The 19,164-nt window shown below is 38.0% G+C and overlaps 2 protein-coding genes across 10 annotated transcripts in view; one reads left to right on the forward strand and one right to left on the reverse strand.

The window, feature by feature from the left end:
• LOC106956729 (poly(rC)-binding protein 2) lies at positions 1-12,890 on the forward strand. Of its 9 annotated transcripts, none has more exons than XM_015047758.1 (13): positions 1-270; positions 1,353-1,483; positions 3,501-3,524; positions 3,611-3,643; positions 3,767-3,883; positions 3,979-4,110; positions 4,207-4,335; positions 5,103-5,177; positions 5,860-5,901; positions 6,952-7,051; positions 7,727-7,773; positions 8,854-9,023; positions 9,511-10,980. In XM_015047758.1, exons 2-13 carry the CDS (start codon positions 1,415-1,417, stop codon positions 9,959-9,961), a joined length of 1,389 nt encoding a protein of 462 aa, XP_014903244.1. In that variant the 5' UTR covers positions 1-270; positions 1,353-1,414; the 3' UTR covers positions 9,962-10,980. The 9 variants fall into 9 exon arrangements, with proteins under 9 accessions (XP_014903244.1, XP_014903259.1, XP_014903236.1 ...); XM_015047773.1 differs by having other exon boundaries at positions 2-270; positions 6,979-7,051; XM_015047750.1 differs by having other exon boundaries at positions 2-270; positions 1,358-1,483; positions 7,721-7,773.
• LOC106956721 (mitogen-activated protein kinase kinase kinase 12) overlaps positions 11,949-19,164 on the reverse strand; it is a 21,188-nt gene continuing 13,972 nt past the window's right edge. The window contains exons 11-14 of the mRNA XM_015047731.1: positions 18,271-18,985; positions 17,753-17,820; positions 16,281-16,581; positions 11,949-15,119 (exon numbers count right to left, since the gene is read on the reverse strand). Coding sequence (XP_014903217.1) covers positions 15,033-15,119; positions 16,281-16,581; positions 17,753-17,820; positions 18,271-18,985 — 1,171 coding nt within the window. The 3' untranslated portion in view covers positions 11,949-15,032. The remainder of the gene's footprint in view (positions 15,120-16,280; positions 16,582-17,752; positions 17,821-18,270; positions 18,986-19,164) is intronic.

Here is a 19,164-nt window from a genome sequence, read left to right on the forward strand (position 1 = left end):
ATGTGGACGAAGTGATATTTTTCTGGAGCATCTTAAGTTCAAACTCCTGGCTGGCGGTGGTAAGGGTTTGTGATGGGTGAAGGGTGGTAGTTCAAAGGTTACAGTTTTGTTGTCTTTGTGTAAAGGAGTGGAGCTCGATCTCGCATCACTCTTCCCTCTTCCCCGAGTCCTTTCTAAACTCTCCCCCGGGTTTTTACCCTCCCGAACCTCTCCCCTTCTACCCTTACAACCCCAACCCTCCCCCCGATCAGTCGGCAGCGCTCTAAGCAGGTGAGTTTTTTGTGATGTTTCTTATTTTATGACATATTTGTTATGGTCAGAAGTAGCGGAAACAAATCGCGCCTGTGCAGCGTGCTAATAGGCCGCGTGAGGACTATGAGCACGCAATCTGCGCTCGGAGTGACGAGGCTAGCTTAGCCTAGCCTAGCTTATTTTAAAGAACTACAACAGAGAGTCCCTTTGTGGAACTTTTAGTTGCTAATTGTCATAGTTTACCAAGCACGTTTGTTTAAGAGATGACAACAATGCAATTCAATTCACCTTGATTTGAGTTAGAATCTGTTCGTAATGCTGACGAAGTAAGCTAACTAGCTAAATATGCTAACAAGCACATGCATGCTCCATTCATTTTCCTAGCACGGCTACAGAGGGCTAAGACTTTCATCTTTCTTAATAATTTAACATTTCTCCTTAAATCTTCAAAATAAGCGTTTAGCGCTTATTTTAAATCCAATTAATTTATGTGTGTTGCAAATAAAACACAGTCGTCCAGATGAGCCTTTAGAAGAAACACGGCAACCAGTTTGTTACTAAACTTGTTTCAAGGCTAGCGAACGTAGTTAGCATGTTACCATATGTTATTTTTTGACCTGGAGATAATAGATTTACTATTGAAGACCTTCCACCTAGCTGGTGATGTGGATGGATCAGCACTCATCCACATTTTGAAAGCCTGCAATAAAACTGCAGAAAAACCTTAAAGCTTAGGATTTTCTTTCGTGGTATCCATCAGTGTGCTTGATAATTAACATTTTAATTAGCGACTTGTAAACCAATTACTTAATTGTGTGGTATATCTATAGATTTTAAAATTAAAGATGAATCACGTAAGTTTGTCATTTAGTCTGTAATATGAATTTTAAGGCACTGTGGATATTTTCCGATTTATTTTTCTTAACAAAATATTTACTGAATTTATTAAATACTCTCCCATGCCTTGAAATACCAATAAAATTATGAACTTTTAATAAAATTTGAAGCATGATACAAAACTGCTGTAACACTGCTCTGTTTATAGCATACATTTCCTCTTTCATTGTTATGCATAATGATGTTTTTCTATATTTATGCTATTTAGATCCATCTCTGTGACCAAAGACTCTCAGTTTCTGTACGGACCACTATAGTTGCAGTTATGGACTCCGGAGTAATTGAAGGCGGACTCAATGTCACCCTTACTATAAGGCTGCTCATGCACGGCAAGGTGAGCAGCTCATGTGGACACTCTGATACAGCATGATGCTTTATTAATGAAATTGATGTTCAACAGGATATGTAGGTGAAGGGGAGTAGTGAAAGTAAATGGTAATGGAATCCTTGATCTCAAGAGAAAATGGAGAGACCGAGTTTGATCTCCTATGTAAGGCAGTATTTGTGGTTTTCTTTTTTTCAAGTTGCGCGACAACTTTTACAGTCGGGCCGAGTCTCGGTTTAATCGTTTGTCGTGCTTCGTGTAGTATACAGGGGGCAACGAGAAGCGATTAACACCCCACAACAAGATCCCAAAACCCAATCGTACGAATTGCGTACGCCCCTCGTGTTGCAGGGGCGTACGCAGTGTTGAAGCAGCGCCATGTGCCAGTTTTACCTGAGGCTCACACTCTCAAGTCACTCAATGGAATGCTACTCAAAGTATATAGACAACTGGCTTACTGCCATTAAGTAAAACAAGCAACATAATATATATTACTATTGTGATTAAATGTTGCATATTTGAAAGTGGGCATGACCGCATAAAAGAAGCCAAAATTGAAATATTGGAGTTTATGAACTTCACACGTCTTAAAGCAACATAAAGATAGATACTATTTTTCCCCTAAGCACTTCTCCTTCCATATTTCATTTATGGTCCATACATCTCTCTCACTTTAACATTCATCAGTTTATTATTCAACAATAAAAAGCTTAAGTTTCTCCGCACGGATTGGCGAGGCTTGCTAAGGAAGCATGTTTGTTTTTGTTGAGCATTTTCTTATTTTTGGGCGAATGTCTCCTCACTTTTTCATTTTCTTTGTTGTTTAAGGTTCAAGGCTGTGATGTGTAGTATATTGTGAGCTGTCAGCTTTCATCTGAACATTGAAATACTGTATTTATTAACAATTTTGAGATGCACCAATCAGAGCCTGAATGTTTCCTTTTATCAACTTTATCTGCTCATTAACATATAGAAAATGTTTGTATTTTTCATTAAATGTACAAACTTATAACTCCCTCCTACTCTGTAGAGATAGACTAAAATGGTCTATACTTATAGACTTTGATGTATTTTTTAAAATAGATTATTAAAAATCTAATAGAGTTTAGGGGCATTTAAAACTACTTATCCCATCTATAAGCATCTTTTCTTTTTATTTTTGTGCTAAATTGGAAAAAAAAACATTGAAAGCCTTAATGGTGCATCTCTAATCAAAATCTACCTGGTATTTTAATTAATGGATTCTGATTGGATGTACAGAAGTTGGACTTAGTAATACACATTTTATCCATGGATTTTTTTTTCTTTTCGCTTTTCTGTTTTTTTATTTTATTTATTTTAGCACCATCCCTTGGTGCTTAAAAATTTGCAGCTTGAGGCATTGCCTGGCATTTGTCCCCAGGCCATCTGGCCCTTTTCACAGCATAGCCGCACACGCTCCATGGTGTGAGTTCTGCTGTAGCCTCGTATGGCGGTTTTAAAGACAGCTGCACATTCTTGGTATTTTTAACTGCAGATTCACCAAACTGGTGAGATATAAAAAATAAAAATTACCACGGTCAAACTGTACTAAATTATGTTACATAAAAAGAAAGATGTTTTTCGTCTGTATTTTTGTCAAACCCTACCCCCTTGTAGACATCATTTCCTGAGGTCTAGAAAAAATATTTACTACTAAGAGAAATTCTCACCAATATGTTTATATTGAGCTGGTAAATAATGGTAAATAATTCTGCCAGTTTATGTTGAGCTGGTTTTAGATATTAAATCACTCTGCAAGAGATACTAATAGGTTAGCTAATGCTGGTTCATTCAGTATTAACACATTTATTGCAACATCCCCTGTTGCGTATGATTCAGTGTACCCCGGATTGCTACATTTACATTTAGAGTTTAACATCAAGCTCCAATTCTTCAATAGGCTAATTTATAGAAACATAATTTTTCATTTTGATGAATTAAGAAAAATATGTCTTACAATATATATATTATTTTTTTATATATTATTTTTTTTTTCCAATTTCAGGAGGTTGGAAGTATAATTGGAAAGGTAAGACTTTTCCAGTTATGTTCTTTTAATGTTGTTTTCTTTTTCTTTTATAAACATTAAACATATCTTTGATTCTCTGCAAACAGAAGGGTGAATCTGTGAAGAAGATGAGAGAAGAGGTTAGTCCTTTCAAGCTCACTGTGTTTCTTTAATTACTACAATGAGTCATATTATTGGCAGATCTTTTCACAGTTACTGAATACTTTTGTACATTTTTTTTTTTTTGCTTCTCTTCTGTTCAGAGTGGAGCTCGTATTAACATCTCTGAAGGCAATTGTCCTGAACGGATCATCACTTTGGCAGGTCCGACGACGGCCATCTTTAAAGCGTTCTCTATGATCATAGAGAAGTTGGAAGAGGTTTGCTTCGAGTTTTTTGTTTTTCTTCTATAGATCAACAGAGAGCACCCCGTTTTCCAGCTGTATTAATTTATCTTTTCTTTATTTCATACCAGGATATCAGCAGCTCTATGACGAACAGCACAGCCACCAGCAAGCCTCCAGTGACTCTACGCATCGTAGTGCCTGCCAGCCAGTGTGGCTCGCTCATTGGGAAAGGTGGCTGCAAGATCAAAGAAATTCGAGAGGTATGCCCTAAAATCTGTTCACCTTTACATGTTACACTTTTAATAACTCAACATTAATGAGGTTTTGTTTAATTGTCCCCCTCTTGTGCGTTCAAGTCAACCGGTGCTCAGGTACAAGTGGCGGGAGACATGCTTCCCAACTCCACAGAGCGTGCCATCACCATTGCTGGAACTCCGCAGTCAATAATTGAGTGTGTTAAGCAGATCTGCGTGGTCATGCTTGAGGTGAGCGGACAGGTGCAGATGTTGCTATGTCGGCTGGAGCCAGTAGGAGATTCTCAATGTGAGATAAAGTTCAGAAAAATACCCCAGTTTCACAGTATTTGAGCAAAAATTTAAAACGATAATGCAAAACATAATTTATTTCCTTTTTTTTTTTAAAAGAGAAAGGTGAAAATTATTTGCACTCCTATCAAAATAATCTGTCAATTCTGCTCTTTATAGAGTAATACAGAGAGAAGAATAGGCTGGTTGTTTTAGTGTGTGCATAATAATGCAAGGTCTCCCAATAAACTTTCATTTTGTAAAGAACACTTAACAACTAGAACTGGAAAATATTTTAAATTGCCAAAATAAAACACAACAACCTGAAACAATAAATCTCTGTCTCTGTCAGTCGCCGTAAAGAAAATAAACCTTCCAAAAACATTAATCGTCACAATGGCAATTATTGAGCACATCTTAATTCAACATGCAGTTAATTGCATACTGCAACAGGCTTATATGCACCTTGTATTTTCCTAAGTAAGATTTAAAAACAGCTGCTAATTTAATAAATGATCGGTAGCATTAACTTTAATTTCCACCTTGTGACTGTCTGTAGTTTTGTTGGAGTTGCAGTGATGCATTAAAGCCGGGGAACTGCAATCACTTTCTTTGCCTTCTGACTTAAAAGACTGAATATTAAGAAAAGGTTTTACTTTTCAAAGTTAATGGTTTTAACATGATGTAGTAGATATTGTAATAAAACCCACCTTCTTTCCCCTGTGCAGTCTCCCCCTAAGGGGGTCACCATCCCCTACCGACCCAAGCCTTCAGGATCACCTGTCATCTTTGCAGGCGGACAGGTATAAACAGCTTCGCTAACGGACACAAGGTTTATCTATGGAGGGTTTGATTTCCTCTTATATCAACCACTGAAAAGACTTGAGGAGGTTTAGAGTTCCTAGCTAACCATTTTAAAAACATATAATTCTTATGTTTGATGATTTAACAAGCTTAACTTTGATTTGTGAATTTACAAGCGCTAACATAATGTTCATCTTAAATAGATGCTTCACTTTGTGTTTACCTTGAGAAAACAGCTGCATCAAGAGTCACTAAAAACTTGGAGAACAAGTAAAGCTCTAAAATCTTGGTTTCCTTTAATGTTTTCCTTTTGTCAAAGACTTTTAGTTTGTCATTTCCCTTTCATCCTGACTTGAACTTAAACGCTTTCTGGTGCTTGTTCTCTTAACACTACAAAGTCTTTAAACTTAACCAAGTACTGTGTCGTATTCTTTGTAATAATTTTCCGTTTGGATTTTTCCTCTAATTCTAATGAAATGTCACAAAAATACTTCATTGCTCTCAGAAATGTGGAGACTTTGGACAAGAGGTGCATGTTAATATTTGTTGAGCATCATCAGGTTAACTTTTGATATGCAGGAGGCGTCTGGTTGTCATCTAATGGTGACGTACCTGGAGAAGTAAGTGACCCAATAAAACCAGATGTGAGGCCTATGAAAGCTTTGTTTCCATATGTTTCAGGCCTATGCTGTACAAGGACAGCACGCGATCCCACAGCCAGATGTAAGTGCAGTAGGACTTTTTTTTTTTTTTCCCCCCTTGATCCTCCCCACCACCACTTCCACTCCCACTCATAATTACAGCCCCGACCCAAAATGAATAATCACCCACCCAGCCATGCAGTGTTTTCCACATATAACTATAGTTAGTTACCTTGTTTACCCTTCATTTAATCTGCAGTCATCAGTTCTTTTTATATCAACCATTTAGAAGAGAGTCGTAACTTTTCTCACTATCTGTTCAGTTTTTTGCAGTCAGAAGCGAATTTAATTGACATTTGTTGTTTGTTTGTCCAGACTCTCCACTGTTCCATGAATAATAATCTGTCCCTGCTGCTCACTCCTCCCTGTTCTTCCTCGTTGTGCAGTATTGTCGCATTTATTGGTCTGTCCTGAATAAACACACTGTTTTAGTCTTTTCCTTTGTCACTTTGTCCTCTGGTCGCTTTTTGCTTCATCCAATCAATGTTTTTTTTTTTTTTTTTTTTTTTTTTTTTAAGTGAAAAAGATACGTTGGGTCAGGATCTTTTAACATGTAGATGATTGTCGTAAATGCTTCTTAGGCCAAAAAGTTGTTTGCTTAAATGTTTTCTATCACGATCTAATGGTTATTGATTATTAGACCTGATGTGTTTTTAGATGTAGCATAAAAGTTTCTTCTCAGCTCTCCTGAAGCTAAGTTGAAGCAGTCTGTTGTTCTGCTTAGGAAATCCCCTCTGTATAGGGAGTGTGTATTGTAGCTTTGTTTTGACCCCGAAGATGGCAGGAAAAGTTTACCAAGAGGTGGAGCCTGACTAGAGAGGAAATCAGATTTGATTTCCCATATAGACTTAAGTTAGACAAATAGAGAGAGCTTTATGAGAGAATCAGATGTAAAGATCATAGAATGAAGTCTCGTGTGTTAAGTTTTCCTTTGTTGGCGCTTCTTTGTGTAGCCGTCTGTACTGATTGTGATTTTTATGTGCTCTGTTTTTTTGTTTTTTTTTCCTCTCTTCCTGTGTTTTCCCATTTCCTCTGTTTCTTCTCTCCCCGCCTCCTCCTCTCACTCTCACAGTCTTCCTCTGCTGCTATTTCTCCACAGCTCACCAAGCTTCACCAGCTGGCTATGCAGCAGAGCCCTTTCCCTATTGCACCAGGCAACCAGGGATTCACTGGTATGCAGCACAGCAAGGCCCGTGAGCTTTCACGCCGCCATTCCAGCTGATTCGACTCGAATGTTTCGCATTGCCACACCACGTTGACAGTCACTATCACATTCCCTGAAGTAGGGAGGGCTTTGCTGTACACTATAAAACAATGCAGGATTTACAAAAAAAAAAAAAAAAAAAACATTTGGTGTGCTCTAGTACCCATATATTTTATATAAAAATGACACTTTCTTGCTGCAGTTTAGAATAAAAAGATTACTCAGACCTCGTAAAATTAACAATGTCTATAATAAGAAATAAACAAGGCTCTGATAAAGTATGCTATGCGGTTCAAGTATTGCTCAAGTTTAGGCAGGTATGGAAAACTTTGTTCTTCCAGACTTTGTTGCATCTTATTGTCTGAAATATATAAATCGCAAACAAAGATGCCAGAATATTACTTTCTTTATGCATCTAGGTTTATACCAATGAAGATCCACAGCTGCACAGAGTTTTTTTTTTTTTTTGAGGGTATATTGCCAGTTTTTGTCAAATATTAATTGCGGGAAAAAGAAAAAAAGACTTTGTCAGAATTTCAACTCAAACTGTATTTGAAGTTTCTTCATGTCGCTGTGTGGCCTTAAAAAGTGAGGATGTTGTTGCTTGTTTGAGTTACTGACGTATTTTTCTTGTCAGGGATAGATGCTTCTGCTCAGACTAGTTCACATGAGATGACCATTCCAAATGATGTAAGTCAGACATTCAATTACTTTTACACACTCTTGTCAGTTTAGTAATAAGCGAGATTTCTACTAAAGATTTTTGGGAGCATCATTCTTATGAAGGGATTACATTAAATCACCAAAGTAAAAAAAATAATATATATGTTTGCAGTGTCTGAGAATATGATCTATTTTGAGTTAAATTTGGTTCTAATTGAAATATATGTAATAAAATTTGATTAGTTTGATCTGATTTCTGTTCAACAATTGTACATTTTTATGTGCATGGAGATTGATTGAAATATACGCACCATATAATCTAATCTAAATACCTTTACTTCCAAAACGAATATCTTAAGGTTTGTGATTTTTTTTTCATAAACCTTTCAATATTTTTATTCAAATACATTTTTTATTTTAAAATATGAATTTTAACCTGCCAAGTCGTAAAATAAAGCTGTCCTTGTTTGTGCACGTTGAAAATAAAATAAAAATTGGAATGAGACTGAACTTGAACTGAATAAAAATAGGCACTTTAACATTTATGATGTTTATTTATAGTCTTTTTTTATTGCGATATTTAAATTTAGACATTCACTTTATCTACACAATCAAATGTGAATGAAAAGGACTGAAGTAAAATAATTTTTTTAGGTTTTGCTCAATGTCAACACACAGATATGAAACAAATTGGTTTTTGTAAGCCTTTAAAAGTTTTTATAATGTTGCTCGTTGGAGAGTATTTAGATTCTACATGCACCCTGTTTTGAAAAAAAAAAAATAATAATAATAATAAAAAATGGTGCCATAAACCAGGAGCTGAAATCTCTGCAGCTCTCCTGACCGGATGTGCATAAAAACGGTCCAACTGTGGGACTGGGACAGCTTTCAAAACATATTTTCTCACCGTAGCGCGATGAGTTCTTTGTTTACTAGCAGACATTTTGTAGAACTAGAAAACCTCTAATGCTTCAATCACTGATGGAAAGATTTTTCAACAATTTTCTGTCATTACGAGGTCATGCTTGAGAAGTGTTATTGTAAACTGCCGTCCATTTGTGTCTTTATTCTTTTTTCTCCCCCCTCATTCGCTCCTCTCTCCACCAGCTGATCGGATGCATCATTGGCCGCCAGGGAGCCAAAATCAATGAGATCAGGCAAATGTCTGGAGCCCAGATCAAGATCGCAAATCCAGTGGATGGATCGACTGACCGGCAGGTTACCATCACAGGCTCGCCCGCCAGCATCAGTCTGGCGGAGTACCTCATCAATGCAAGGTGAGATAATCCGAACATATTTACGACGTCCCCATAGTGGTTAAACAGTCACTCATTGCAGATACTTAATTTAACATGTGAATAGAAGGCACAGGTTTAAATGTGGTCATGCTGTTGTGTTGGATCAAAACAAAAAAACAATTCAAGAATCTTCTGACCTACTAAACTTCAGTAGCTCTGTTCAGTTTTCTATAATTTAGCTGATGGTGTTTTCTTTTTCTTGGTATTTATTAATAATCCCCCCCTCCCTCCGTCCTTGACTCCCACATTGATCCACCACTACAGTTATGATGAGTGGTTCCACTCCTAGTTTAACTCATTAATTACTAATAACACATCTGCTGTTTTGGTCGCATCCCTGAGTGACTTTTATCCCCACACCCGACCCCATCCCCCCCTCCTCCTCCCCCTCACCCATTGCTCACCAGCCTGCCCTGTGACCCATCCCGACTGTGTTGTCCCTCTCTCCTTGTCTCTCTTTCTACAGTGTAGAGTCCTCTAAACCTCCTCCCTCCTCCTCTTCCTCCTCCTCCTTGAACCCTGAACAGACCAGCTTGTGCCCTCCTTCCACCTCTACTACTACTACTACTACTACTACCACCACCACCTCCTCTGCCGCTACCTCCTCCTTCTCCTCTTCCTCCTCCTCTTCTTCCTCTTCCTCCTGTGTGGCGCCCCCTACAGCCCCCATCCCTCTGTCCTTGTTGGCTCCAGGGCCACCTCCTTCCTCCTCCTCCTCCTCTTGCTCCTCCACCGACTCCCTGCTCCCCAGCTCACCCGCCTGTGTGTCGAGTCTCCTCAGTCTCAAGCCCCTGCCTCTCCTGGCCCTCCATGTTGTCAGTGGGGCCAGTAACCCCCCACACCCAATTCCCACTGAGCCCAAAGTGGCCCCTGAGCTGGGCTCCAAGTCCAAAAGGCGAAGGCTCTCCCCTTACTAATGAAGGAAACATAAGTCATCTCCTCCTGAAGTGCTGACAGTGCTCTTTGTTGTCTGTACTTGCACTTGCTTTTGTATCTGGCTGCGCCATGCCTCGCTTACAGCACAAAGCAGCCCCCTGTTACCAAGCCAGAGAGGTGGTTAACGCCATATTTATAAAATATCTGTAGCTTGACTCTACCTGTCTCTTTAAAATGTGACATGTCGAGTGCATTATATTTTTCAAGGACTTTGAATTTAGCATGGACAGGGAGTAGTTTAACCGAATCTCTCTCTCTCTCTCTCTGTCTCTGTCTCTCTCTGTCTCTCTCTCTCTCTCTCTCTCTCTCTCTCTCTCGTTGTGTAAGCTCTGCTCAGGTAGCGGCTCCTTTAAGATGTCACGTTGTACCTGTGGAATTAGTTTTCTCTCCAGTTATTTTTACGTGACTGTTGTTAGTTTACAAAAAGGGTTGTCTCGTCGTGATTCGTTTGCTGATTTAAGAAAAACAAAAAAACAAAAAAAAAACAAAGCAAAACCGAGTAATTTTAAATCAAATTAAATCTTCCCTCAGGTATCAAAGCCACTTATTCATGCTTTGGGTTTTGTTGGTTATTAAAAAATCTAAAACGACCCATCTGCTTTAGCTTACCAATAAGAGATGATTAATAATAAGGCACCAGATTTGTGGAGGTAATTTCGACTGATCTCAAGAAGATGAAAATAAATTTCTGGGAGCTTCAGAATTTAGCTCATAGGTTTAGCTAGTAAACTTGAAAACAGGTGCAAATCAAGAGCGGAATCATGTCAAAGGTCCCACTTGAGCATTTTTGATTGATCCTCATGATATTTACATCATCTGTGAAAAGTTGTCTGGAAACATAGCAGTGTGGGTGAAATGAACTCTGAATGAAAAGAGTCAAATTTAATCAGATCAGCATTAAATAGGCCCATATTTGGGCACATAAAAGTTGGTCACTAATTATAGAAAAGGTTAGGTTACCATAACTGATTAGAGAATTGAGGCTTTTCAGTTGATTATTGAGGAAGATGTTTATTATTTTCAACATGTCATTTAAAAAAAAAAAAACTCTTGAGCAAGATTTTATTTTTGAGAAATGTTGGTGTCATTTCATCTTGCCAGAAAATCTTTCTGATTAAATTAAAACAACACAAAATCGAAATCAGAATAATTATGAGTCGACCTGTAATTTTTTTATAATTCTGTGAACTAATTAAATAACAAAAAAAAAGGGGGCAAAAACCAGAAATAGTTGTCATGTAGCTTTGAGAAGAGCTAGGCTGTTTGCTCCTGTTTTGCAGTTTCCTCTAAGCCTGTGCAGCTTCATTTTTATCTGTAACCATAAGTAGCGCGAGTCCCCTTTACTAAGATTTTGATTATTTAATCCCTTTGCTAGTTCATTCAGATTTTGATCAGCTGCTGACTTAAGATGTATCTTTATTTGTAACACAACCTCCCCCCCAGGCTAGATATGTAATGGGTTTCTGTAAGAGCACATTTCCTGGTGTATAAAGCCAGATGACCTCCTTCCAGAGGTTTTTATGGTAATGATGTAATAATGTAGAGTAAATATTGATGTTTTCTCTGTTCTGTCTGATTGCATGCCTTCCTCTCTCTCCTCCCCTGCTCTGTGGGTGTGTATCTGTTTTCTCCAGGCTTTCCTCTGAGGCCACGGGACTGGCAGCCAACTGATAAGACACAGCATCTGCACTAAATCACACTTTTATATCATTGGCTACCGTAAAAATTCAGGCAATGCAACTATACAACTTCAGAGTTTATATAATGTACATCCTCTTTTTCTCATTTGAAATCATGTCAACTGATTTGATCTGCTGAGTTCCTTATTTATTTTCTTTGTTTGGGTTTGGTTTTAGTAAAAGGAAAAAAAAAAGAAGAAAAGAAGCAGAAAATTAGGTTTTTAATTCCGTTTTTGAGTCGAGTTACAGATTTTAATGTTTTTGGTTTGTTTTTTTCCCTTCCCTTAAATTTTTTTTTTTTTTTTTTTTTTTTGCCATGACAGAAAGTAGAGTTGGAAAACTCTCATCTAGGGCATATAGAATTAGTTCTGTACACTCATTTATTTTTTTCTTTGAACAGGAAAAGAGGAAAAATAAAATGTATCAAAAGTAAGAATAGTGACTGTTTTATTCTGTCTATATCCATGATTCTTTTTCTTCTTTTTATTCCTACCTGTTGGGTTTTTCATGTACTTGCTTTAAGAATACACAGCATCCTCACCCTGTGTCACCTTCTTCAACTGAAGTGCATCCGAAGTGCTTGTAACACTTAATATCACCTGACGAGAAAACATAGCTGTAGCTGCACTATCAGAATATATTTGGTTATGAAGACAAATGTTCTAACACTCAGATTAATTTATTCAGATGTGTATTACAAAGCATGTCATGTTTCCTCTCCTCCATGTCATTCCGTTGTATTTTCACCCTCCCCCCGCCCTCTCCTGGTCCTCAGATCATTTGTTGATTATTTTTGCTGGTTTTGGAGGATTTTGTTGGGGGTTGGTGGGGGATGTGTTTCGGGCTTGGCTCAAGGGATCAGGATCAGAGGGTTATCCTCAATTTTTTCTTTTGTATAAATTGATATATACTGAAAAAGAAAAAAAGTTGGAATATTTGTTTTAAATGGAAGAATTATTTTTTTTAACTACCAAAGTGGAAATAACTTCTGGACACTGAATTTTTTGTCTAATAAATGTAAATGAGGCTGAGGAGTGAACCCGTATGAAGTAGACAAAGAAAAGGGTTGTGAGTTAACACTAAATTCCTGCTCTTTGCTTTGCTCAACTTGGAACTTATTTTATTTTTTATTTGCAGGACAGAAAAAAATAAATTGTGCACGTTCTTTGAGACTGTAGACCTGGGTGCCACATTGTTTAAAAAAAATGCAGAAATAAAGATGTGAAATGCTCAAAACCACCAGCCTCTTGTTTTCCTCTTGTGAAGCATTTAAGAACAAAGGTTGAGATTTTGCAAGTTGGATTTTATTTTTAAATTGCTTCTTAAATATATTTATTGTACAGTTACATTGATGCAGTAGAAAATGTTTCAGTTCAGCCCAGTGTTATATTACTTCAGGCCGCTAGAGGGCAGTAGTTTGGCTCATTGACAACATTTTATCTTGAGGATTTCAAATTTTGACTGGGATGAATTGATTATAAAAGGTCTGCTAATGTAAACAGGAAACAAAACATTTGACAAATAGCTGCATATTTTATCTCATCTGATCAGGTATTGAAATGTGGAACGGATTCGAGTTGAAGTGCAAGGTAAAAAGACATCAGCACCAGTTTTATGATCACTTGATTCTTGGCTGAAAAAAACAAATAGACCAACAAAAAGGCTCAATGCTCGAGCATCGAGTGTGTCGTTTGTGCAAGCGTTGAAACAATGGTTAGTAAAGCTTTGTGTTCTTGGTTTCTCTTAACAGTCCATGCCAGTCTTATGACATGGGGAGCAGGGAAGAAAGATGTACTTAGCAATTTCTCCACAAGTATCCCCTTTGCATTAATAAGTTTGCAGTAAATAACTGAGCCTCTATCTGTTCATATTTCCTTCTGTTGAACAATATTGCATTCAGTAAACGTGAACTGTTGTCTGTAATAGGCCTCAACTATCTTGTCTAAGTTGCCAACTGACTATGAGTAACGCTCAATTTATTTGCCAAAAGGGCGCATCTCAATAAATTAGTATATCATCAAAAGGTTTCTTAATTTAAAAAAAAATGTAATCCTGTGTGTTTATTACATAGTGATATAAGCATTACTTTGTTAGTTTTGATGATTATGGCCAAAATTCAGTTTGTTAGAATACTATACGAAACCAATTCTATATGCGGAATAATAAAAATTACTTTTAATTGACATGTTATAGCTAATGCTATCATGTACAAGATAGCTGACTCATCTTTCTTCCTGCAGATAGTCACTGACCCCTCCATAACGAGACTGAAAAAGTTAATTGCTAAAGATGACCGCAATTATTTAAACTTTCTGAGAAGCTGGGGTTTAATGTTTTCATTCACTGTAAGCTATAGTCATCAAAATAAAAATAAATTGCTGAAAAATATAGGTCTCGTTTGATAAATCTATATAGTACATGAGTTTCACCTCTTGAGTTGAATTACTGAGAAAAATTAATTTTCAGATGATGGTTTTTAAATTTACTGAGGTGCACCGGTACATGCTTTATCAGCATTTGTTCATCTAAGGGTTGGTTTAATTTTCACAAAAACGATATCTTCTGGACTGAAATATCAAAACATCTTAAATATGCATACTTTTTTTCTTACAAACATGCTTTTTAAATATTACAAACCCTTCAAACTCTCCAAAAACACATTTGCCCCTGCAAAATACTTAAATACTGCAATACGTTTTATGTTTTAGATGAGACATGAACAGCAGGTAAAGTTACATTCTACCAGCAAAAGCTTTATGAGGTTCTTATATAATAGCGCCACCTGCTGAGGAATGTCAGCACCTTCAGTTATACAATCTCAAGTATAAAAACATTTGTTCATTTTACAACATCTTATATTAACAGTGGCGATGAATGGAAGTCAAAAACTATGATAATAAATAATTGCAAACAACCTCAAATGTAAACTGTTTTTCTTTTATCAGCCGTTTCACATTAAAATAAGTGCATAATATTTAAAGGAAAAAGATTATGACACAGTAGATCTTAAGAAATAAGTCCAGGTCAAACTTGTTATAAAAACCCTGAAATGATCTCCTAATCATATTTCCACTGGATAGTATAAAATAAATAAATATAAAAATCAACATGGCAGATGACAGAAGACATGAACGGACAGTCTTGTTACTGGCCTCTCTGAGATGTGTTGTTCTGGAGCTGAAAACGGATTGCTTTGCTGTCTGTCAGAGTGCCTCTAGTTTTAAATCCACAGGTTTTCTGATAAGGTTTTCATTTCCTTTTTGCATTCAATCCCTCCTGTGGTTGCCTCTGTGGGTTTCCTAATGTCTGACAGAGTAAAAGAAGGATGCAGAGATGCAGATGTACAGATCTTGTGGGTTCAGATGTTTGGGTTTCACCAGTTGGTTGGAGGCTGATTGAGTTCTGCGCAGCATGAATGGTCCAGTTCTGCACTGTCGCAGTCCGAGTCGTCGTACAGGCCCTAACAGGTCAAACAAGCACAGATTCTCTGAATTAGCACATTTGAGTCTCACTGGGTAATGTAGTCAAAGATTACCTGTTTTTACACAATCAAGTCTAATAGTTATATTTTCTGACACGGGGTTCTGTTGAGGCAGTCAGTATCTTACCTGAAGTAGACAGAAGACAAAGTTGCCTCTGTCTAGAGTCGCGTGTCAAGCACATTTTCATTTTAGGGTATATCAAGATCACAAATGTCCTCAAAGGGCCAGCTGTGGGAAATATATTTAGAAACCTAACCAATAACAAACTTAAAATATTAATAACTAACTGTCTCTGGATCTGATGAGTACTTCTCAAAGTTAAATAATATTGAAGACCTTTTCACATTAATGTAATTTGGCAGCAAACAGACCCATTGAATAAAGTAGAACATTATTGAAAAGCCCACTTATTTTAGAAACTTAATCACTAAGCGAAACACATTATATAGATTAACTAAGCAGATGAATGTTATAAAGCCTTAATTTCAATTGTGACTATTTTCCACTTAGTTAAAGAAAACATGACATTTAAAATTAGAATGTTGCATCAGACCAATGAAAAGTATTTTTCAAAACAGAAATGTGGCCTAAATGAAAAGTTCATTATTTTCAAAAGGTACATTCAGTCTGATAAATGAGACTGATCAAGACACATATTGCAATTCATTGACTATCACTTCTGATTAAAAACTGCTTTGATTGATAGACTAATACTGAAGAACACAACTATTGCCTTGAAGGTTTTATTTACGTCTCCCTCTAGACTCTAGAGTACCACATAAATACTTATGGCGGGCTGGTTTTGGGTCCCGGACCTTAAGTTTGACACATGTGGTCTAGAGAAATGTAGAGAAGTTCTCACAGGGGGGAGTTATGCAAACAGCTTGTAGGACGGCACCATGTTTCCTGATTGGGTATGATCAACATATTGGGTATGGGAAACTGCTGTTATCTAAACTTAATATAACCAAACACATCCCCAGAGTTAACATGGGTTCTGGTCTTACTAGCTCTTTGATTAATTCCTGGGAGAGACCTAACCTCTGATTCTCCTAACACTAAAATACTGAAATTAACTCCATGTTGCTCTTGTTTAGATAAAGCAGAAATAATCCCTGCAGTCTGTATTTATGGCGTACCTCACAGTTATGTTCACTCAAAGCGAGCTGCGTCTTGACTTGTCGTACTTCAGCTTCCCTCTCAGACAGTCCATCAGAGCCCAGCTGGCTCGGGTCACAGGGGTCAGCTGGGATTTCTGAGCCCTGAGACAGCAAGTCGTCGCTTTTGTCATCCAGCCGCTCGTCCGTGTTGGTGCTGACCACGTCGGGTGTGCCGCTGTGGGAGTGGTCGGTGGTGTTTCCCTCCTCGCCGTCTGACACTGAGAGGTTTTCTAGGCTGAAGTTTGACAGCGACTGACATTTGGAGATGCTCACTGGCCGCCTGTGCAGAAATAGAACAGACATATCTGGCTTTAGAAACATTAACTTATTGTTAGGGGACAGACAAGTTAATGTGAGTTCCCGAAATAAATAAACATCACTATGAAATACAGTATGTGTGGCAAAAAAAAAATACATTATCAAAATTTCAATAATTTTAAACAAAATGTTGGCCAACTGAAAAGTATGTCCATGTTGTACAGTTTATGCACTTAGTACTTGGTCAGGCATCCTTATATGTTCTAAGATTAAAGCACTAATGTCCCAGCTAGAGAAACATATCCATATCTTTAACCGCACTGATTACTGCAACAGTTTCCTCACATGTCTGCCTAAAAACATCAATCCTCCAGCTGCAGCTGATCCAGAACACTGCTGCTCACATTCTCACTAAAACCAGGAAGATGGAGCACATAATCCCAGTTCTAAAAATCCTTACACCGGCTCCCTGTAGCTCAGAGAGTATACTTTAAAATATTTTTGTCAGTTTATAAATTACTGAATGGCTTAGGACCAAAATACATTAGCGATCTGTTGTTTGTCATATTAAACTTCCAGATCTTACAGATCTTCTAGTTCTAGTCTCCACTGCATCCCCAAGATCACAACCAAACATGAAGAAGCAGGATTCAGTTTTATGCTCCAATAACCTGGAACAAACTTCCAGAAAACTACAAAAATGTTGGAACACTGAGCTCTTTCAAGTCAAGGCTATAAAAACGCTTTTGCTTGGAGCTGCTTTTGACTAATGAGTGGAACATTGATTGATTATGTCTGTATTAAACCTTTTTATTACTTCTCTTCATTTTGCAACTATTCTGTAATGTTTTTATTTCTTTGTTTATTGCGTTGTGTTTTCTTTTTTCATATAAAGCACTCTCAAGTGTATGGCTTATTTGCTTTCATGTAGTAAAAATGTACATCTTGGCTGTCATATTTTACTGATAAGACAGATAAAAATATTGCCATATTTGTTTTTGACAATGTGCTGGTTTAGCTGGTTTTCAAAAGTTATTTGGTGTTGTTATTTATAAATAACATATATAATTAGCACAAAAGTATCTTGATTCATGTTACGGTCAGCTCTAATGAGATGATACAGTCAACTGAGCAAAATGACAATTATGAAAATTAAATTTCTAAATAATTGTTCAAGTCTTTGTAACTCTCACCGTCTCCTGGGCAGCTCCACCTCACTGTCCACTTCTCCTTCCTCTTCCTCTGAAGAAAGTCCACGTCTCTGTGGAGAAAAGCATCAATAAGGACATATAGATTAACACTATTCTGAATAATTTCATTGAAGATTTTTGAGATTCCTCATGAGAAAATACATTTTTGAAAAGAGAAACAGAAAAAAAAAAAGAAATATGGAAGTACAGCTTCTCTAAAAAAAGTAATCCACTACCGGTAATCCACAGAGATCAAACATTCAAATCTTTTAAGCCTGTTGCTTAAATCAACTTGTGGTTCTACATTCTGTGAACTAAAAACATTAAGACATTGACTTCTGCCAGTCATTGTAGTAAAACCACTTTACAGTGACAGCTGCATGCTCGCATGCACTTTTAAATAAAATGCAAGAGTAAGATTTGTAATCTGTTACTTTATTATTCTGAAGCATCTCCCTGTAGATTAGTTTCTGCTGTCTTTGTAAAAGTGATTCCAATGGGAGCAGCTAAAGCAGCGTTACCTGACTGCGTGTGACTGCCGCCCTGTACAGCAAGGCTGAAGGCGTGAGGCGGCGCTGACTTCTGGGTGAGCGTGTGATCACTGTCCCCTCCTCCTTGTCCTCCACTTCATGGGAGACCCGAGCATTCCCCAGGACAGACGCTCTCCCTGCAGCGGCCCCTCTTCCACACGGTGAATCTGGGCTGCTGGAGAATGGGATGGATGCTGCGTCTTCGCTGGGTGTGTCGCTCCGTGGGGGCGTCTCCACCAGGTCATCGCCCCCCACGCCCACATCTTGCCTGTCCCTTGGCCCCTCCGTTTCTCCGCTGTCTTCCAGCCCAGCGGAGGCGCTCTGACTGCCTGCTCTGTCCAGTCCAGGCCTTAGCTGCCCCCTCCTGCGGACCTCTGCCTCCAGGGTGGTTGAAATGAGATCGGGGCTGGAGGAGGACATCTTCTTTAGCAGCAGGTCATGCTGGAGGCCCCTGATTGCCGCGGTGGGGTCCAGACGGTGCTTGCTGCTGGGAACGGATGAGGTGGCGTTGATCATTGCTAGGGAGGAGGACAAAGTGGCTTTCAGCTGAGCCAGGTCGCTGCTGCTGCCCTTGCCGGCCTTCCTGTAGCGGGGCTTTCCTCGGCGAGAGCGGCCAGGGGAGGTGGAGCCTTTGTTGGGGATGGTGACCTGGGTCATAGATGAGTCCAGTTTGGGCAGGATGACTTCTGACTTCAGTAAATCTGGTCTGCAAACAGAAGAAACACGCTATGTTTATAAAAAAGTTTGTCTTTTTATACTATAATTGCTTAAAGTTTTCCTTATCAGCGAAAGTTTTTGGTTATGCATTAACTCCTACTTTGGGTCTAAGGCTGTAGAAATAGCAGAACTTCTAATTTACTTCTTTTTAATAAATAAGCAAAAAAA

The sequence above is a fragment of the Poecilia latipinna genome, unplaced genomic scaffold (genome assembly GCF_001443285.1).
Source record: "Poecilia latipinna isolate Pla-1442-1.1 unplaced genomic scaffold, P_latipinna-1.0 Scaffold41, whole genome shotgun sequence".
NCBI classification, from domain to species: domain Eukaryota; kingdom Metazoa; phylum Chordata; class Actinopteri; order Cyprinodontiformes; family Poeciliidae; genus Poecilia; species Poecilia latipinna.